This window comes from Eptatretus burgeri, chromosome 17 (genome assembly GCF_056783735.1).
Source record: "Eptatretus burgeri isolate ZD-2024b chromosome 17, Ebu_testis_v1, whole genome shotgun sequence".
Lineage (NCBI taxonomy): Eukaryota > Metazoa > Chordata > Myxini > Myxiniformes > Myxinidae > Eptatretus > Eptatretus burgeri.
The window spans coordinates 14343077-14366168 of NC_140977.1; the positions used below are offsets into that span (position 1 = coordinate 14343077).

The 23092-nt window shown below is 43.9% G+C and overlaps 1 protein-coding gene across 1 annotated transcript in view; it reads left to right on the forward strand.

The window, feature by feature from the left end:
• The window catches only part of LOC147009367 (uncharacterized), a 90102-nt gene that overhangs the window by 32505 nt on the left and 34505 nt on the right, over positions 1 to 23092 (forward strand). The window contains exons 4-8 of the mRNA XM_085861183.1: positions 1 to 1132; positions 10078 to 10197; positions 10285 to 10399; positions 14076 to 14786; positions 22323 to 22507. The exon at positions 1 to 1132 is cut by the window's left edge and continues 313 nt beyond it. Coding sequence (XP_085717309.1) covers positions 1 to 1132; positions 10078 to 10197; positions 10285 to 10399; positions 14076 to 14786; positions 22323 to 22507 — 2263 coding nt within the window. The remainder of the gene's footprint in view (positions 1133 to 10077; positions 10198 to 10284; positions 10400 to 14075; positions 14787 to 22322; positions 22508 to 23092) is intronic.

Here is a 23092-nt window from a genome sequence, read left to right on the forward strand (position 1 = left end):
GATGATTCACAATGGTGAACGCCCGAACAAATGTACAAGCTGTGGAAAATCTTTTATTCTTTCATCTCACCTTAAAAGGCACATGATGATTCACAATGGAAAACGCCCACACAAATGCACAAGTTGTGGAAAATCTTTTATTCGTTCATCTCACCTTAAAACACACATGAGGATTCACAATGGTGAATGCCCATACAAATGCACAAGTTGTGGAAAATCTTTTATTCGTTCATCCGACCTTAAAGCACACATGATGTTTCACAATGGAGAACGTCCACACAAATGCACAAGTTGTGGAAAATCTTTTCTTCTTTCATCCCACCTTAAAACACACATGATGTTTCACAAAGGAGAACGCCCATTTAAATGTACAAGTTGTGGAAAATCTTTTATTCTTTCATCCGACCTTAAAAGGCACATGATGATTCACAATGGTGAACGCCCACACAAATGCACAAGTTGTGTAAAATCTTTTATTCGTTCATCCAACCTTAAAGCTCACATGATGATTCACAATAGAGAACGCCCACACAAATGCACAAGTTGTGTAAAATCTTTTATTCGTTCATCCGACCTTAAAAGGCACATGATGTTTCACAATAGAGAACGCCCATACAAATGTACAAGTTGTGGAAAATCTTTTATTCGTTCATCCGACCTAAAAAGGCACATGATGATTCACAATAGAGAACGCCCATACAAATGCACAAGTTGTGGAAAATCTTTTATTCGTTCATCCAACCTTAAAAGGCACATGATGATTCACAATAGAGAACGCCCATACAAATGTACAAGTTGTGGAAAATCTTTTATTCTTTCATCCGACCTTAAAAGGCACATGCTGATTCACAATGGAGAACGCCCACACAAATGCACAAGTTGTGTAAAATCTTTTATTCGTTCATCCAACCTTAAAAGACACATGATGATTCACAATAGAGAACGCCCATACAAATGCACAAGTTGTGAACAATATTTTATTCTTTCATCCCACCTTAAAACACACATGATGATTCACAATGGTGAATTCCCATGCAAATGCACAAGCTGTGGAAAATCTTTTCATGAGTCATGTCACCTTAAAAGGCACATGATGATTCACAAAAAAAACGACTCAATTGGTTTATTAACTGCATAACATTTGGTGGGGTCAGCCAATCTTGATTCGCAGGAAATCTCGTGATAAATTCCATTGATTAGGTGTTTTTTGGGGGGCAAAATAGCGGTTCGAAAGAAAGCAAAGTTAGATGTTCACTTATTTTATCCCTTTTCGAGAGATGAATACAGATTTGTTCAAAATAAAGACCGTGCTGTTTTTGCTCTATGTTGTGAAGTGTTGTTTGCAACATATCACGTATCCCATGACATTTTCAAACTAGAATGGGCACTCGGTAGAGCGCATACCTTTGCCTCCGCTACTTTTTTGTTCTTGGCATGAGAGTGGGGGGAACAGAACAGTGAACATTTTGGTGTTGGTTTCATGCAAATCGGTTTTGATTTGACCGTGTTATGACAAAAACCGCATATTTTGAAAGGTCATGACCCCACTGACCTTTGACCCCCAACCGCAAACAAGGGTAATGACGTAATTGTGTCATGTCGCCCATCACAAGATTGGGCAATGAATTCTGAACATTTTGGCATCGGTTGCATGCCAATTAGATCAAAATTGACCGCGCTATGGTAAAAATACGAATTTGACCTTTCCGTGACCTTGACCTTTGACCCGATCGCTCCCAAAATCTAATCAAATGTTCCTTAGATAATAACCCATCATCCCACGAAATTTCAAGCGATTTGGTTTAATACTTTCTGAGTTTTGCGAATAACAAACACACACACACACACACACACATATTCACAAATAAATACACAGCGACCAATACATAACCTTTCGCAGAATGTGAAGGTAACAAAGCACGATAAACACTTCAAGGACGAGGTGGACAAGGAGTCAATCAAACTGGCCTTGCGATGCACAGAAAGCAAAACAGTGTCTTTACGAATGTTTGTGTCAATAAAAATCAAGCCACAGAGGAAAGTTACAAAATCGTAAAATGTGTTACAAAACATGGAAAGACATTTCCAGACCGGGAATGAATAAAAGAGGATTTATCAGCTGTTCAAATATTTTGTTCAACAGTTTGCACAGTGAACACGTGATCTTCAGAATTAAAGACGTATTATATCTATGTCTGCCAGATCAGTGGAGAAACATAAATGAAATGGCAGAAAACGTCAACAAATAACACACGGTGGCATTAAACGATGCAATAGAATTTGCTGTTGCACTTGAAAGTGATAATGTAAATGACTTACCAGGGCCAACGTTGTGAGGTTCTGTGACTCGGACAACGTTTGAGAAGAGGTATGCTGCCTAATTCCCATGAATTGCACAATAACAGGGGAATATATTGTGAAGATGTTTGTTAATTATTTTGAGGAAAGAGAAATTGACGTGAGAAAAATGTTTCCTCTGACAACAGATGGAGCCCCTGCTGTGGTCAGAAAACAAAAGGGATTTGTAAAGATCAAAGATCATTGAGGATCAAATTGGCCACTCAACGGAAATTTTCATTGTATTTTTCATCAAGAAAATCTTTGTGCCAAGAGCTCAATAATGTGATGACTGCAGCGGTGAATATAATGAATTTTCTTGTTGCTCGATCTGCGTTGACGCACATGAAATTACAAGTTGTGCTTGAGGAGATGTACATACAACGACATTCTGTTTCGCATCAATGTCTGTCGGCTAAGTCGTGGAAAGGTTTTGGCATGCTTCCTGAACTGCATTCGATGCAATCAAGATCTTTTTGTCAGAAAAAGGACAAAAACTCAACCTCAACTGGTTGATGACAAATAGGTCACACCACTATTGTTTCTAACTGACATCACTGCTCATCCAAAAGAACTCAGCCTCCATCTGCAGGTGCAAGCCAAACTGTTACGGATCGTTTTCAAACATGGAAAGCATTTCTTGCGAAACTTGCTGGTTTTTTTTCTCAGGACATTGGCACCTCGACTTTCCGCTATTTCCAACATTTAAATAACTATCCACACATTGTCCCATCAGTGTTGCCGAGATTGGAATGTACATGCGATAACTCGCATTAGAATTTTCTGTCGGATTTAAAGATTTCCAACGTTTGGCCTGATGTTTTCCCTTTTTAATTAAACCAGACAACTTTGATTCCTGTGGCATTGATTTGACAGTGTGAGGTCACTCTTCCCGACTGATGCTGCTTCTGGTCTCCCAACAATGGATGGAGATCCTCAATGCCAGACATGAAATCAGAGCCATCTCCCCAGAGTAGACTTAACGTGTGCTTTCGATATGGTCTGGCACCCTCACCCGCTCACCAAACGCTCTTCCTATGGTTTCCAAGGACATTGCCACTCATGGCTCACAGACTTCTTCTCCTGTTGCGGGCAACGTGTGACCTTTAATTGAGTTCTCTTATCACCTCTTCCTGTCCAGGCTGGATTTCAAGGCAGTGTTCTGGGCCCTGTCCTTTTTCTAGCTTTCATCAGTAATCTCTCTGACTATGGAAAATCTTCTTTATCTCTTTGCTGATGACTCCATCCTCTGCTGTACCATCAGTCATTCCTCAGATCGGCAATCACCAGCCTCTTCACTCTCTGCAGATCTGGAAAAAATCACAAACTGGTCCAACATGTGGAATATGTGTTTCAATCCTGACAAATCTCACACTCTCACTATGCCTCAAGGAAAGGACCGTCTGGAACCCCCCCCCCCCATCTACTTTCTCAACAATCCTCTTGAAGAAGTCCTTTCATTCAAGCTTCTGGGTCTCACTGTCTGCCTTGATCATTCCTGTGAAAGCCACATTTCCAAGCTGGCCTCCAAAGCCATTCACCCACTTGGCAGCCTCAGTCACACAAAGTTCTTCCTTGGCACACTTGAGCTCCTGACCACATACAAAGCTTTGGTCCGTAGCCTGATGGAGTACTGCTCTCTTCTCTGGGCTGGAGCTCCCGCCTCTCACTTTTCTCGCCTTCACGCTGTGGAAACCAAGGCATTTAGGATCATTGATATCTCCCATGGTGAGGCTGAGTCTTTGGGCCTCCCACTCTCTCACTTCAGGCAGTTCGGTGGTCTTTCTGTCTTCTGCAGTTTCCTTTCCAGTCTTGCCCCCCCCGCTCTGTCCCCCCACCCCCCCGTATTTCCGTGGGGTGCTCAAAGTTCATCAGCAACCCCCTTCTCGTAAAACTACCAAAATCATGAATCACCAATCAACGCTCACCTTCACTCTTTCATTCCTCTTTTTTCCACCTTTGGAATAAACTCTGACACTCTCTTCAATCCCATTCTTTCCTCCAGGCCTTCAAAACTGCCGTTCACCACCACCTCTTATCTTCCCCCATACAAAACCTTGATCTTTTATACCCCTGTGAACCACCCCAAACTCACCTCCTTCAAATTCCCTGCTTTCCTTCCTGAAAGTCCTCTGATGTCCATCTTGTGTTCTGATGCCCCATCCTCTGAAAGTCCTCTGATGCTCCATCCCTCTGCCTTCCACAGATCTCCTAATGTCTCTGTTCCCCACTGTTTTGTCCTTCCCTCTCCCGCCACTCTTGTCTCATGTCCCCCTTGCTGTGTGTTATGTGTTCGCTCTCATAAGAGCCTTGACAATGTATACAAAAAAAAATTACCCTATATTATGACGATCATGGGGAAAACCCAAACTTGAACACAGAATAAAGTATATTTACATCAAGGATCTTTTTTTTTTCACTTTTTTACAATATAACAAATACATGAGAAAATACAGTTGAACATGTTTGGGTAAGATTGTCAGAATAATATGACGAGTATTGTACAGAATCTGATTTATTTTTTACAGGTCACGTGATGTTACATTTCCAGGTGGATCCATCGAATGTTTCTGAAACATTCAACAATCTCAGCCAGCATCCAACATTGATTCGTGATCTTGACTTTTTTGAATTTTTTTTTTAAAATTTTTCAAAATTTGGATTTTCAAATGGCCAATCCAGCAGATTTGATTAGAATCCCCTGGAGAACAAATGTGCCAAATTTGATGTTTGTATCATCATTTGCACGATTCCTCTCAAAAAATTGCTGTTATCTGCCCCACAATACAAATGAGCTCCAAGTGGAGGCTATCAGAGGTTCAGTGAAGATTTTGAAAAGAACACTTGGAAAGTGGTGATGAGAATGAAGTTTCACAGTTTGGGTCATGAATCATGAGCCTTTACCAAAAAAGGAGGTGGAGATTTTGAGGTCTGGGAGAACATCCCAACTTCTGAAACCCGCAAATGGGGATAATAACTAATGACACATATATATATGTGGAGATACTGCATATGTCCCAAGCCATAACGGCCATTCTTGTGAAAACTTCCTTTTAACTTGGCCAGTCGAAAATAAAATAAAAAAGGCTTGTCATTTCCAGTGTTGCAAAATAGACTTACCAGCTGCTGTTGCTGGGCTAAAGAAAAACCAAAGGCATGTCATCAATTAAGTATTGCTAGACATAACTAACAGCTGGCCTTTGCATTCCCTTGCCAAACATCCTTGCTTTGTCGTACCAAGGGAAAACCTTGTCATTAATCAAATGCTGCAAAGATAGAGTTTAACAGCTGTTTTTGCTATCCAAGGAACAGAACAAAGGCGGAATGTCATAGCACTTAATCTTTCATTTGCCCTAGTTTTGCGATGGCAAGAACAGGCCTTGCTGTCAATCAACGAGAAATAGTTTCAGAGCCCAGAGGGGGAAAATAGCTCCAGGCTCTGGTCTCCTAAAAGGAAATTGATGATGGGAACGGAAGAAGATAGTTTTGGGCTTTAGTCTCCCAATAGAAGCTGATGATGGGAACAGGGTGAATCATGTTAACAGGTGGTCCCACAAGGGGCAGAGTAAATTGTGTATAAGACGAAGCTAAACACTGTGCTTGGCAGAGCGAGATTGGACAGACTACTGTGTGTATTCTTTGCCTCTCTCTCTCCATGTAGATGTCTGCTGTGGGCAATAAACTCTTCTCCACCACGATCGCTGTGGACAGAACTTTATCCCAATCAGTACGACCGCACCACATATAGACACATGTATGCATACATATGATTGTATGATGATGATGATTGACACAGCACCACTTCGAGCTATCACTATCAGTGACCCTGATCAAGCCACCATCATGTGGGTAAAGCCACATGATTGGCTACAATAAAATATTTCCCAATCATGGTGAATCCTCTTTCATGGAGGGCATCCTTGTAAACTCAGACTTACTAATAAGTGAAAAAGATACACAGATCCCTCCAATGGAAAAATATTTTCAACAAGATGTTGAGTTTTCATGAAAATGCCTGTTTGAATAAAGTGATATGTTGGAGCCACGGCCTCACCAATTTATTTTAATGAGATGAAAATTTACCCAAGAGTTGTGAGATATGGTGTCTTTGGTGAAGAGTGAGCGAGTTATTATGGACACCTTGGGCAACTTCCAAATGGAGTTCCTTCAAAAGTATTTACATCCCTTGACTTTTGTCACATTTTGTTGTGTTACAGCCTGAATTTAAAATGCATTATATTAAAAAAAAAAATTGTCACCAATCAACACAAAATACGCCATAATGACAAAGTGAAAACATGTTTTTAGAAATTTTTATAAATGAAAAGCTGAAATGTTTTACATCAATAAGTGTTCACCCCCCTTTGTTATGACACTCCAAATTCATTTCAGGTGCATGCAATTTCCTTTGATCATCCGTGAGATGTCTCTTAAACTTGATTTGAGCCCACCTGTCACCAATTCAATTTATTATGCTCGCTGGAGAGGGTACTGCATTTGGGTGTGTCAAAGAAATTCTTAAGTCATCCTGTACATTTGAATAATTTATTTAATAAACAAATACATATGCACATATAGAGTAATCTAGATTCAAGAGAAAATAACAGTCTTCCTCCAGATTTTAAATGGATGGAAATGTTGAGTTTTTTATATAGTGCTCAGTGAAACATAGCTATTTCATTTCCAAATGCTGGTGCCAGTTTATCAGGTTTTGGTATTCCCAGGTGGAGATCATTTTCAACTTTTGTGCAGCAGTCAGTATAATTTTGTGAAGGATTGTAGCATATATTTCAAACCCAGATGTGTAGATTCTCTCCCAGCACAGAATGACCTCAAGACTGCAGCCCCTATGGGTACATTAATGGATTTCACATCGGTCTATGTCAGTCCCCTTTTAACAGGCTGGGGAAATATATTGTTGTTTGTCGCTGGCGAGGAGCGACCGCGAGGTGGATCAGTAGCGTCGTCTCCCCCCGAACACCCGAAATTTAGGTCGTGACTCTCGGATAAGTCCGAAAAGTCACGGGTCCCTTAGTGGACTGTGGTCGCCAATATTTTGATGGTATGGGTTGGGGTTAATTGCCTAATTTCAATATACCTAAGTACCCACGTCATCTAACTACCGGGGAAAACCACACCCTCGACGGACCTCGGGCGGAACGGGCCGTTTACCGATCCCGATCCGTGTGTAAACCGAGCTGGAATTACCAAGATCCGTCGGTCCAAATGAACAATTTATGGCACAAACGGTCTCCCTAATTCCCAATACGCACCGTGCTCAACCAACGAAAGAAAGTGACAGACAAGGAGCTGGTACATTGAACAATTGGGGGGTTTATTTATCATGGGGCAGGGGAGCACAAAGAGCAGAGTTAAAACCGACGATGAGAAATGTAATTTCCAAGGAACCCAGGCACTTAACAATTCTACTTAACAGACTAGGCCCATGGACACACACACACACACACACACACACACACACACACACACACACACACACACACACACACACACACACACACACACACACACACACACACACACACACACACACACGCGCACACACACAGACACGCACGCACGCGCAAAAACACACACACACACACACACACACAGAAACAAACACAGCCTTTTATTCGTATGGATAACAGGAAGGCATTAATTAAGTAGACTCGTGGGCTGGAGAAGTAGAAAAAGGAGATGGATGCTGCACGATGACAATACCTAATCTGGAATGTAAATTCCAGATAAGCTAAAAAGTTGTTAAAAAAAAAGTATTTGCTTTCTTCTCCGAAATCACAGACACAGTTTCACTTAAACTTCGCCACAACCTTCAGCACCCATTATGTACCAAAGTTTTTTCATGGCGTTTAAAAGATTTGGGTGTGAGGGGGTCTATGGAGGAAGTTCATGGGGTTTGCCCCCCAAAATACGGATTCAGATGAAACTTGGTGGACATGTTGGGTGTGTGACACTGACTAATTGATTCGATTTTGGTGGATTCAAATCCAGATCCGGATAGGAGAATATTTTTAGTGATTCTTCACTCTTGAGAGATGGGGCCAAAAACTATGTCTGGCATGACATCTCAAAAGTTGTGGACGAGTTGTGCCAAAACTTGGTGGATGAGTTGATTCGGTGACAAGAACAAGCCGATCCGATTTTGGTGAAGGTCCGCATTCAGGTCCGACTTATCAATGTAAACTGTTCAGCCTGGCGGAGGTATGCTCCCTTGCGAGTTCCGTACCGTTTTGTCAAGTGTCACTCCATGAGTAATTTTTCAATTTTATTTTCTTCTTCCTGCTCTCCCAATTTCTGAGCTGAATCAATTTCCAAGCTGTATTTTGGAAGTGGCTGAGACTTTGAGAATGAAATTTCTGATTAATAACGGGAATAATAGTCTGCGGGGTTGACACCGTTATTTTCGACCTTGACCAAACTTTTTATGGTCATGAGCCAATTATATACATTTCAACATTTGTTACCAAAACTTGACCAAGGCCCGTCTGATCAGAGTGGAATTATCCTCTCTAGAAGGGGTAGTGACACGTATTTACACTTAATTCACATCATTCCCCTCCGAGTTAAAGTTCAGTGTCAAATGGCGGTCTGAAAAATAACATCACTTGTTTTTGTGATTGCTCAGTTTTTGCCAATGGGGAATCTGAAAGACCACTTGGCCTTCCAACATGTTCTTCCATCGCAATAGTGAACCCGGTTTCAAGTTTGCACCTGGAATTTGATTAGTGTCCTTGATCTACTTTTTCGGAAGATCGCGTGGGTTTTAAATGATCCCACCCAGTTTTGTATGGAACACGGTGATTAACAAGAAAATGTTGCTGTTTGGGCACGTTTCATTGCCCTTCTTTTCCCAAAGCACTGCATTCCCTTCCCCCACCCCTCCTCACTCTCCTTCTCTCTTTCACCCACACCTCCACCGCTGCCTCTCTTTTTCTCCTCCCTCTTCGTATTCCCATCAGAAAAGTGACGGATGGTATTTGCTGGTTTTATATTGTTGTAAATTTTGGAATCAGATCCGACGAATGTATACAAACATTTAGGTCCTCAGACAGAAATTTCCCTTAATGCATGTCCAGGATAGACCCATCCCCATGTCTGGTGGGATTCTAACTTTGATGCATTGAGAAGGGTAATTAATAGATTCCCTTTCTTATGGGAAAGCTCCTTTTTCTCTTTACGACAGACACATCCATGCACGTGAGATAGCCGTTAGCCCAACGGAGGTTCGTCTACCCCCTTTCCATCAGGACACATTGGCTTGGAGGTGGACGATTTATTTACACCTTGGACTTACCAGACATTTGATTAAGCACTCAGTGGGCTTTTCCTGAGCAGTTATTCTGACGGTCAAATACGGCTGTGGATCATTCACCCCACCCACCTTTTCCCATCAACGCTCGACATCCACCTGGTTCACTGATGTTGGCGTCCAACTTTTTCCATCGACGTTTGACGCCCCATTTGGCAGCTCTGTGGATGGTTGTTGTTGATGTTTTATGAGCGCTTCACGTTTTCTCTCGGTAATTCTGGCAAATGGCTGCTTCCTGCCGTTCATCCCGTTGCCGTTGTAATACCGTTACAATGATCGTGAGATTGGCAGTTTTGTTATGCGTAACGATGCGCCAATAGGCAAGGTGGATTTGGCTGAAGTCTGCTTGAGGCTCCGCCCAGACTGGTCACCTATAAAAAGGACAAGAGGACTGTTTTTGTGACAGTTAGCGACAGCTGGTTGCGGCTTCTTACGGCTCTGAGAGTTTTGTGACGGTTGGTGACAGCTGGGTGACGGATATTTTCAGCTCCAGCCAGCTCCAGTCAGCTCCAGTCAGCTTCAGTGAGTTGGTTGGTGAGCTGACGACAGTTGAGTTTGTGACAGTTGGTGACGGCCTTGCAGCCTTGCAACTCTGATCGCTGGTGACATCCTCACAGCGCCTGACAGCTTCTCACAGCGCCTCGAAGCTCCTGGCAGTGCCCCCAGGACGTGACAGTGCCTCACTGCTCTTCACAGCTCCTGACAGCTGTCCGTTGGTTGTGGCTCCTGATGGTGGGTGACACTTGGACCGTTAACACCGGTTCTGCTCGAGACTTGCTCTTGGCATACCTGATTCTTGGCGTCCCTGGTTCCTGGGGGTGATGACGTGATGTTGATTGCTGTTCAAGCCTGTTTTGCGAGTGGGTGCATGGCAAGGCAGGGTGCTGGCAATGGACCAAGGCACACTCACATATTTCGGGACATTTTATTTGACGCACGACGGCTTCCACCTGAGTGAGCGAGACGGATTTCTCTCCCCCCTGAATGATCTTCTGGGTACCCTTGTCTGTGTTTAATTGTTAAATAAGGCATGGTGATAAGCATCTGCTCTTTGTCCGTTTTTCTATCAATGCCTGATTAATACTTTATTTGCTTAAGATTATTTTGATTGATTTGAATTTACTTATTTTCACCCCAAGGAAATACAAACTTCTTTTTATTTATTTTTCCTAATTAATAAATTTGTTGACGTTTCAACCTGTCCATGTTTGTCCTTTCCTTCCATTGATCCAACATTGTCCGAATCTAGATAGACTGGGAGGTAATTACCAAACTAATTGACCTGTCATAGTCGGCATGCACCAGCGGTAAACGCTTGGCCGTCCTAATTAAGATCGAATCAAAATAAGATTGGTGCTTTGTCGAGGGCGCGCTCCCCATTCAGGAAGCCATGTGACCTCCAGTTAAACGGCAAAATTAGACGGCAGACACTGGAACTCGTGGTAAACTGATTGGCGTTCATGTTTGTAAAGCAACCCACCGTACCACGAAGACAATTGTGAGCGGTGGTCCCAGATCCGCCTCTTCCTAGGAGAAATGGGGATTAACCCCCTCATAATACACTCGGTACTCTTGGCCGTACCAATATGTTACATCTCTCCTATCCCTTTTGATTGTTATCTCATCCCCACTGGCGTGTATCACCAGCTGAGACTCTTATTAAAATCATTCTCCACAAAAACATATAATGGTCTGGTGGACAACACCTCAGCACCACCCCAACACACACGACCGCAATCTGACCCGGGCTTTACAAAACTCCTACAAGCTTTACATCAATTAGAGTCTGGGCTGAAATGATCTGAGTAAGGTTCTGCGACACGGCGAAGTTCAATGCACTGACACCAGGAGCAGGTGTGCTGTGAGAGTGATGGAGTCATTCTTTGTGATGAACATCAAACGAGACAGCGGCAAATTTACACTATATCAGTGATAGCATCGAAAATAGCACAATTGGGTGATGATGGAGAGCGAGAGAGAAAATACGGGTATCAGTGGAATGTAAAAGTGTGAGGTGAAAACCCATTAACTCCTGTGTAATATCCTCAAGGGAGACCTCATGGCCAAGTGGTTGAGATATCTTTACATCAACACACGAACCGTGAGAAGGTGGAAAATCAAGGTGATGGAGGATGTAACGAGACGCTGCAACAGAGTCCGATAAAACTTCAGTGTGGAGACAAGTTTCACAAAGAGCAATTAGATCTGTACAGTTCAGTTTCAAGAAGGATTGGATGGCAGAGAAATTGTCACGAACCCCCCTGATATTAGCACAGTTGACACCATTCCCATAGTCTCAACGTCCATTCCCAGATAGCCAAGGGAGGGAATCTCCAGACCATTTGGTGCTGTGATCTTGAGCCATGCTGATGGAAACCCAGTCAGTGTTCTTTAAAGAAACTCTCAGTGATCATGATAATCTGACTACCTTTTGGAGCGTTCCACACAGAAGCGTCTGGGGGTGGAAATAGACATGGAAGGGAAGAAGGTAGCACGATGCCAGGTCGCTGCAGGAAGAGCAAATCAGGTTTTAGGTTGTATTCGGAGGGGGATCATTTATAAATCAAAAAAGGTGGTGTTAACTTTGTATAGGAATTTCGTGAGGGCCACATCTGGAATATTGTGTGTAGTTTTGGTCACCACAACTCAGGAAGGACATGGATGCCAAAGAAAGGGTTCAGCGCAGGGCCTCCCGATTGATTGCTGGACTCAGCTGCGAGGAGTGGCTGAAAGAGACAGGGCTTTAGACACTAGAAAGGAGGCGGTTATGAGGAGATATGACAGAGATGTTTAAGATAATGAAAGGTATCGATAAAATAACTGCAAATGAATTATTCAGCAGAGTTGATAGTCATAGGTCCTGGGGCCATAGCTTGAGAGTAAAGTGGTAGTAAGATAGAGGTCTTTCACTGATAGAGTAGTTAATATATGGATTGTTCTGCCTGGAAAGGTGGTGGTCGCAGAAACAGTGGATACGTTTAAATTGGAATTAGATGGTACCTGGAAGTATTGGAGATAGAGGAGCTTTGGGATGTTGGCAGAACTTTTAGGTTGCCTGAACATTGATGAGTGATTGTGTGCATGTGTATGGATTGTTGTTGGTGGGGGTCTGGTGAAGGAGTGTTGTTGGTGGGGGTCTGGTCAAGGAGTGTTGTTGGTGGGGGTCTGGTCAAGGAGTGTTGTGTGATTGATGTGTGTTTTACCTCGTGGGGTCTTCCACCCCACAGGGTCTCATCTCCGCTCGCGTTCTCTCTTTTCTTGTGTGCAGTTCATTTGAACGTCTATTTCTTCATTATTCGTGAACAGAATTCGATGAAAATTCACAGGCATAGACGAGACACATGTGATGGCGGCCCTTCGGGCCGAGGAACGGCCCATTTCGGCCCATTTTCTTAAAATTGTTGTTACTCGGTTATTAGTGAACGGAAACGAACCAAACTTGACAGGTATATTCCAGAGACGATTCCCCAGGCATTAACTGAGCCCAAAGTGCAATTCCGGCCCTTTTGGCCCATTTTCTTCAAATTATTTTAAAAAAGAAAATAAAATGCGCTGTTAAGTCGCAAATGATGTTCCGAAACTTTCCTCACTCTTGTGAGGTGTTCTGGTTCCTTTTTCTGACACGATGAAAATCTTACCAGATTTTAAAACTATCTGTCGTCCGTGCTGTCGCCCACCTGAGAGTTGTACGAATGACTCCCACGGGGTTTGTTTGTGATTCGAACTTGTTACCCAAGCCCATTCCCCCTCCCTGAATAGAAGGAAAAGAGGGGGGGGGAAGATAAAAACGACACAAACCACAAAAAATACACTTAGTTTAAAAATATATATTTTGTATTTTCATTTTTTGATAAATTGTTGTGGTGTTGATATGGTTCAGGCATGATGGGCTGAATGGTCTCCATCTGTGTCGAATTCCCTTGTGATTCCTTGTGATCGTGTTAATCTGATTCCCTGTCTCCGGTAAGTGGAAAGCTGTGACCCCTCCTGCTTTTTGGTTCATTTGTTTATTATATTTTCGTGTTTTCCTTGTTTAATTCGCCCCTTTGTTTTGAGGCCTAGCCGCACGGCGCGACGGGCCCGTGTGGGGCTAGATTTCCACGCCCGATTTGCGGCGTTATAAACATAATATCGTTTTGAATTCCTTTTGATTTTGATTAATGAACCTTTAACGTGATAAATAACACATGGTCGCTAATGAGCTCAGTGTTGTTTGTTTCAAACGAGTTCCTTTAAAAACGCCTTTCTCATCGTTGTTTATTTAGATCCTGTTTTTTTTTTCAACGTTTAATTTCGTTCAGGTTAATTGCCTCTTCCTGCATTACGTTAGTAAAACTTAGTCGGTTTTGTGTGTAAAAGATATATTGAGTTAATATCAACAAGTCAATGAATCGCGAATGGGCTCGAGTCGCTGCTGGCGGTTCTGGCCAAGCAAGTGTGGGCGACTCTGCACATCCGTTTAAAATGTTGACGAGGAAGCTTGGCGTGAGATGTGAACTCGGACAAACGATCCAAATGGAGGAAGAAGTAGATGCTGTTCCTCCAGTTACAGATCATGGGAAGTTTCTGCTGCAAGATGCGCCCAAGGACCCGTTGAGTGAACAAAAAGATGGATCATCCATGACCGAACCTGACACGGTAAGGATGAATGACACGGTGGCATCTCCTGACCCGTCAGAGTCAAATAAGACTGAGATGTCTGTCGCGAAAACAGCACATCAAGACAAACCAACAATAACTGAAATGGAGATTCAGTACAAATCAGTGAGTGATGAATCCTCTGCGGTAATTCTGCATGAAAGGAACGCCACTGAAGCTACAAAAGAAGAAACCTCAGGATCCTTTCTTCTTGTGAAAGACAAGAAGAAGGCGCCGGTCTTGCAAGAAACTGAGGCACTGCCTGCTTTGAACAAGGTCTCGAGTGCTGACACTACGTCAACAGTAGATGTGGACAGTGAAAAAGACAAACACGGTTCGACCGTAGCACCGCAAGAGGATGATCTCCCTGCCCCTACCATTGTTTTAAGTGATGACAAGGTAGAAGCTTCGGCATCAAGTGCAGATGCACCAAAGGAGAGAGACCATGAGCTCCCAGATAGCGAAGATGAGGAGAGCATCGGTGACTGGGAAAGGGATCAAGGATCATTCATTGGAATTGAATCGGAACCGCCCTCTTGGCACAATTTGTGTATTCCTGGTCATGAAATATTAGAGTTCCTTGAGCAAAGTTTGTGCAGTCGGAAGAATGTTGAAACTGCTCTAAAGTGGTGCAAAGATTATAAAACACTCGTACATGCCCTGTATATACTGATGAGAGATGGACAAAAAAGCAAGACTTCAGGTTTGGCCGAGCAAGTCCGAGTGAGGAAGTTTCTTGCAAAGTTGCTAAATTATGGGGCTATGCAAGAGTTGGCTTGGATAACTCTCAAAAAAATAATGACGGCATTATCTCTTCGCCTGGGATCATTGAATGTTAATGGGTGGAAAGATGCATTTCCTATACACCAAGTACTGTCCTTCTGCTTAAAGGCGAAACTCGGAGTAACCTTTCTGCAGGAGACCCACACAACCCAAGAGGTTGCCTTCTGATGGGAAAGTCAATGGGAAGGGTCGGCTTTTTTTAGTCACCTCACTGATACATCTTGCGGAGTGGCTATCCTCTTCTCGTCATGTGTGAAACCTGAAATACTTGTGGTTAATGAAGTCAGTTTGGGTCGTTTATTGCATGTAAAAGTAAGATTTGAGTATTTTGTGGTTAACTTCGTCAACATCTATGCACCTTGCTTGGGAGCTGCAAGGGTGCGTTTCTATGATCACATGAGGAAATTTATGCTTTCCTTGCCTGACGAAGAGTGTGTGATTCTTGGAGGAGACGTTAATTGCACTCTCATTCCCTCCCTTGATAGATTGGGTAAAGAACCCCACAGTCCTTCTGCTAAGGAATTACAACAAGTGGTAACACTGTTAAACCTGAGAGACATTTGGCGTGTGCAGCACCCCACAGATATGTCATTTACTTGTACTACAGGGTGCCCCACAGAAAACAAGGAAATTTGGTACAGTTTATTTAAAACAAAACAAAAGCAAACTTGTATGTAGTGTAAAACAAAGATGCACTTTCTTTTCAAACAAAACAAAAGCAAACGCGAGATGTAGTGTTCAAAGTGCTTTCCGTGCGCCGCTGAACAACGGCGTAGACGGTATAACCAACTTCCAATCGCCCTTTGGATAACTTCAAGCGGGATATTGTTCCAAGCTTCCGTCAACACAGTTTTCACGGATTGAATGTCCGTGACCTCTCTCCTCTGTCGTTGAAGTTGATGTAACAGTACACTCCAAATGCTAAAATCCATTACGTTGAGGTCTGGACTTTTGGATGGCCATTCGTTAGAGTCAATACTCCTGACTTTATTGAACCTGAGCCAGGCAGTAGTGTCCGTGGCTGTGTGACCCTTTGCTCCATCCTGTTGCAATGTCCATTCATCTCCTCCCATTACTTGGTTTATGTCGTGGAACATTTGGGTGCACATTTCATCTCTATTCACGAGCTGATTCACTGTTTTTTTTCTTTCTCTGTATGACAGAACATGTTCTTATCCAGCAGCATCCCCTTCAACAAATCGCAACTCTGTTTTTTTCCATGCCAGGAGACTGCACCGTAACACATGATTGAAGGCTGTTGTTTATCAATCTCCACCAGCAGATCATCCTCGGAAATGTTTGTTTCAACCTGTACAGCACGATAAATGCGATAATTTTGACGGTTGAGAGGTGCATGGAGACTGAAACTTGCTTCATCGGAAAACCACACCTGCTTCCACTTCACGTGTCCTTCAAAACGGTTTATCAATGCCTGACATTTTTGTTCTCGTGCTTGTTGATGTGATTTTTGTAAGAATATTGCATTTAATTCTTCTATCGCACTTTAAGTCAGATTTTTGAAGAATGCGAAAGACTGTCCCTTTTGATAATTGTAGCTCCCGGAAGATTTCACGTTGACTGGAATGTCTTCGTTGATGTCTTGGTGGTGTGACAGCAAGATCCAACACAGCCCGTTTGGCAGGTGAATCAATTTTCTTGGTTGTGCCAGATCCACCTCTACGCACTTTGACAGCAGGTGACCCTTCCCTTTTAAGTACAGCTGCAACACCTGTAAACTGATTTTTAGTTAACGAATTTAAAAACTCCGGCAAAATTTCATGGCATTTCTTCAGTCCCCAAGTTGGATGTTCTTTCTCAAAGAGAACAATCACCTCACGTTGAAAATTTGATACCCGGTTAAAGAACAGAGCAAGTCACAAGACCTCCTTGTAAATTTTATTTTAACTTGTGCAAAAATGGCGATTTATTAAACTAGGAAGGGAAAAATAGAGAAAAACAAGTGAAATCCTTCAATGCAGCGCGTGCGGTGAAGCAAATGAGTACACTAATGTTAAAATATGAAATTTATGCTTTTTCAGTTGAAAAACAATTAAAAAGTGCACTTAATATTTGAAATGTAAAAATCTTGTTATTATTATTATTGTGATAAGCACCTTTATATATAACAGAAGGAATGAAATCGTTCGATACAGCGTGGCAGGAGGCCGCAAAAGAATTATGAAACCAGGACGGCCGTTCACAGTGAGATCACATTCCCACGGAAATCAAATTTTCACAAATATCGATGAAGACTCGCGGATGAAGAAAATGTCGAAAGCTGTCACGGAAGCTTTTTAACGTTGATCAAAAAAAGAAAATCGTACAAATTAACATAAGGAGAAAAATATTATTATTAATGACGCAGTGAAGTGATTCGGGTTATGAAACAGATACCTGTGTGTTGCATGTGGATCCGAGGAGAAGAATTCCTTCCGTTCCTCCACGTTTAAACCAATCAAAACGACGCATCGCCTTTCCTCCTTGGTCATTACCATCTGTCAGAGGTTATCACCACCTCTCCACTACTTTTACCAATCAAAGCTCGCTCTGATCCTGAGCTTGTCAGAATGCAGCACGAGGTACATCGCCGAACGTGATTGGTCCAATGGTATCACGTGCCGCCGAGGATTTGCGATGCAGCATGATGTAAATCACGAACATGATTGGTCCAGTTCTGTTTACTGGAATCCTTGTGCATAACACCGCCCACACAACACACGTGGTGTCCTTTGACCAATCAGGAGCAGTGCAGTTGCAGTATCATTTCCTTCAGCTCGATTGGTCTTGTCCTGCATGTGATGTTTTCAGGTTTTTTTTCGTTCTTGTTGAATCTGAGGAGATTATTTTTTCGTTCTTGTTATAAGTAAATTTCAACTTCTAATGCATGACGAAACACTTGTTTATGGCTGATATTAAAGAGAATGATGGCATAAGAAGAACTTAGCTTTCTGCGTTCGGCGCGAAATGCCATGGTGGACGGAAATGACGTCTTTCGTTCATTCGTTCGTACATGAGGGGAGCGTTTCTTGGTTTTTTTTCTGTCAAGCAATACATTAAATGGTTTTCACATATATGACACATTAGTTTCACAAATTTCCATTGAAATACTCGGGTATTTCCATCAATTGTCGCCATTTCCGTTGAGGTTACGCACTGCATCTACCGGACGGCCGTCATTGGCTATCTTGAGGCCTGTGGGGGGGGGACACCGGACCCACCGGAGACGTGGTAGACGACGCCGGGGACATTTCAAACTCGGTGCAATTGATTACAGCGCACGTGCTGTAATATGGTGGAACATAGTTCTGTGGGTCTGATAGGCTTGTTGTGCTAACGTCTTACCTCAGAATACTAGAACGGGCATTCATAGAGCGCATACCTTCGCCGCCACTACTTTTTTTGTTCTTGGTATGAGTGTGGGGAACTGGTTTCATATGAATGGTCTTATGACACAAACCACATATCTATAATGTCATGACCCCCCCCGACTTTCGGGGGCTACGGACTAAACAACAATCAACTCACGTCGTTTTGGCGAGTCTTCACTCGCAAGCTTGGTGAATACAACGTTTCTACAAGAGAAGGTAATCTTGTTTGATGCTGGTTTCATGCAAATCGAATAAGAATTGACTGAGTTATGCCGAAAACCGCATATTTTTCAAGGGCGTGACCCCCCCCTGACATTTTACCCCAACCGGTGACATGTGTTATGACGTCATTGTGTCACAAGATTGGGCATTAAATTCTGAATATTTTGGTGCTGAGTTCATGTAAAGCGGCCAAGAATTGACCGCGATATGACAAAAACCGCATATTTTTCAAGGTCGTGACCCCCCTGACCTTTGACCCCTAACCGGTAACAAGAGTATGGGCGTCATTGTGTGATATTGCATATCACAAGATGAGGCGTTGAATTCTGAACATTTTGGCGTTAGTTGCATGCAAATTGAATAAAAATTGACCGTGTTATCGTAAAAAGACTATTTTGACCTTTTCGTGACGTTGACCTTGACCTTTGACCTGAACGATCCCAAAATCTAATCGAATGCTTCCTGGCTAATAACCAATCATCCCACCAAATTTCATGCAATTCGGTTTAATACTTTTTGAGTTATACGAATCACAAGATTACAAATAAATAAATAAATAAATACACGCCGACCAAAACATAACCTTTCGCAGAAAGCGAAGGTAATAAGGCGGCAGAATATTGTAACACTGTTGAAAAGTTTAAGGAAACTTGGACCACAAATGGGCACTTTGTAGTATCTCTCCACAAGGCACTTTGTTATTATTTGCATAAATGTGTTATTTTGGTGATTTGTATTTTTCTTACCCCCCCACCCCCACCCCCATTTTTTCTTGGTGCTTTCTATCGAAAATGCTCCACCTTACCCTTGCAGTCCTGACCGTGGACTTGCAGGGATGAGGAAAGTGAGTGACATTAAATAGAACTGTGGCAGTTCAAACAAAAGCAGGACTACTACTACTACTACTACTACTACGGCGACAACTACTACAACCTTTCTGTGGCAGGTCAGGTCAGGTATGGGAGCATGCGCCAGAGCAGCGTGTCACTGCGTCCACTTTCTGCCGGTACTCCAGGGGCCTTCATCTGGCCATCCCCATCTCCTTGAGATGCAATTCAACCTGCTGCAACCATGAGGCACGTGGTCGGCCCATTGGCCTCCTCCACTCACGAGACTCCCTCGCTGAGAGAATCTGGTGAGCAGGATCAGCATCAGGAAAACGAGCCACATGTCCATACAGCCGCAGCTGACGCTCACAAACTATGCAGGTCACAAATCTCATTTGAGTCTCTCTCAGCAACCGCTCGTTGGACACAAAGTCCGACCAGCAATAGCCAAGGATTCTCCGAAGAGACCTGGTTCCAAAGGAATTAAGTCTCCATCTCAGATCCTTGGTCAGAGTCCAAGTCTCGCATCCAGAGAGCAAGACTGGGAGCACGAAGTACCTGAAGACTCAGACTTTCGTCCTCCTGCACAGGTACCGGCAGCGCCACACCCCATTATCCAGTGAATCCATGACTCCCGAGGCCCGACCCAGACGTCGATTGACCTCTGACTCACAGCCGGCAGAGACATGAAAATCTCTTCACGACCTCAACATCCTCACCACAAACAGACACAGACAGGACAGCAGCATCCAAGATGTCAATGAAAGCCTGGATCTCAGTTTTGACCCAGGAAACCCATAATCCCAGCGGCTCCAACTCCTCATTCAGCACCTCGAGGGCCCCCAAAAGGATATCTAAAGTCTCCGCAAAGATGAGTGCATCATCTGTGAAATCAAGGTCAGAGATCTTGACATTCCCGAACTTGACATTTTGGTGGCACCCCATGAAGACCAAGAATCCTCCAGAGGACATCCCGAGTCACCGAATCGAACGCTTTCAAGAGATCAACATAGGCTGCCCAGTAGCCCCTGCCGAAACTCTCGTCTGCGTTCGGTGAGGACCCGAAGACCAAGGATACGGTCAATCGTTGACCTCTTTGGTGTAAAGCCTGACTGCTCTGGACACTGGTGCTCAAGCAGATGGTGGGGAACTGTATTAAGAATTATCCGAACAAAGACCTTGCCCGGCACAGAGAGCAGCGTCACCCCTCGGTAGTTGTTGCAGTCTTGGTGATCACCCTTCCCTTTCCAGAGAGGGACAACAAGGCCCCTCTTCCAGTCAGTTAGGATGATGCCTGTGTTCCAAGCAGAGCACAGAACTGCATGCAATGACATGAGTGCAGCATTTCCATCAGCCTTGAGAAGTTCAGCAAGGATGCCACAGATCCCTGGAGCTTTACTCCATTTCAACCGGTTCACCGCAGCCCGTGTTTCCACAAGCGAAGGTGGACCACAGTTGATTGGAGGGTCAGTAACAGGGATTGTAACACCCCTGACATCCAACTCGACAGCTGGTGTATCAGCCTGATGCAACCGCTCAAAGTAACCGGCCCAGCGGGCCTTCACTTCGGACCCCTCTGTTAAGAGCCTACCACTCTCTGATCTAACTGCAGTACACTGAGGATGGGCTTGGATGAACGCTGTTAGGCACGAATTCCCCTGTAAGTAGGACGAGAATCCCTTGACCACAGGTGATGCTCTACCGGCTACCCCCTCACAGATTCCTCGCACATAGGCCTCCTTGTCCACCCCTAGCGCACGTACAGTTTTACGCCTCAGCTCCCTGAACAGCTCAGCTCTGCCATTCAGCCTGGCCCTGCGACTCTGGTCAATGGTATTCAGTGTCCCTTGAGAGACAAAATTCTTCTTTGCCCTTCAGTGAGTTGCAATGCATCCACCGGCAACATCAAGGACGGTGGTCTTGAAGGCACTCCACAACTCTTCAGGACCTCCCAAAGCACCCAAACTCCTCAAATCTCCACTCAGCCTGTTCGCAAACTCCTCAGCTACCCTCTCATCCTTGAGCTTGCCAACATTCAGCCTAGGCTGGGATGGTACCATTCTCCTGGATTTAAGGTGCAACTTCAGAGTTGCTACAACAAGCCTGTGGTCAGCATTGAGGAACTGGGCACTCCGGTAGACCCTGCAGTTCTGGATCATCCTCCAACGACCATCAACGAAGACACGGTCAATCCACTTTGCCACACCACCAGCGTTGGAATACCAAGTCCAGCGATGAGCTTGTGGGCGCTGAAACCATGAACCGGCCACCGTAAGTCCATGACTTCTTGCAAAGTCAATGAACTTTGTGCTATTCTGGTTCATAGTTCCTGACCCATGGAGACCAACAGTCCAAGTTTCTGTGGCGTTTAATCCTCTAGATACCAAGGGGGTGTATCTACTAGCTTGGCTTGTCGAACCTTCTTTTTCCTCGTTTTTTGCACCTTTTGATATTTTTGTGTAGAATAATTTTATTAAGAATCTCGGCTGTTAATGCACGTTAGTGGGCATGAGATAACGATGGAGAGGGATTCGGGACATGTGATGTAAAATCGGGTTAGAAGAAGAAGAAGAGTCGGGTGTGTACGATCCGTGGATCCGTGTTCTCGGGACTCGAACAGAGAACGAAACATTTCCCGAAGCGAGTTGTGAGTTGAGGAAGTTTTGTGTTGTGAACATTTGTGGTTTTTAAACATTTTCATGAGTAACATTAAACTAGTGTTACAGATTATAACATATTTCTTCGCGAGATATCAGCGATCACCAAGGGCAACCACGTGACGTGACCCGCGATGTTCATGTTTTTCGGACCGTTAAGTGACCAGTGGAGGTTTTAGTCATTTGTGGACCTCATGGATCACAATGGTGGATCAGTGGAGGTCCTGTCGTATTAAAATACTCAATTTAGTGTTTGTGTGTCTCTGCGTGTCTGTGGTCGATGTGTTCAGAAGTTTATTATCAAATCTTAACCAAACTCGTCAGGAGGACGAATCGTGTGAGAAGGTAAAGGGTGGATCTACTTTGTTATCCTCACACCCACATCCCCCTCACCCTCACTCCTTACCTCCCCCACCCGCATCCTCACCCCCACTCCACTCTCCTCACCCCCTCATCCTCATCCACATCCTCATCGTCATCCTCACCTCCACCGTCACCCCCACCCTCACCCCCACCCTCATTCCCCCTCACCCCCACCCTCATTCCCCTCACCCCTCTCACCCCACCCTCATCCTCATTCCCCCCCTCACCCCCACCCCACCCCCACCCTCCCAGGGTTCGTAAGTTCCCATCGATGTAATTTCTGTCCCTCTTTCCGTGTAATGAAAACGAAGTTAATTTTTAGTGATTTTAAAATCATTTTCACCTTCTGTTGAACGATCTTTCCCTTTTCATCCCCGTTCGGTAATTACCTTTCATCTTCAGCTGATCCAACGGACTTTTGATTTAAAACCGCTATGGGACAGGTGGGTTAGTCCATTTACTAATGGGGGGGGGGGGTGTTTTGTTCATCGTACAATGAATTGTCGTGTGGATTTACTCAACAATATCGATTTGTATTGTTGAGGATTCAGCGGTGGCGGGATTCGG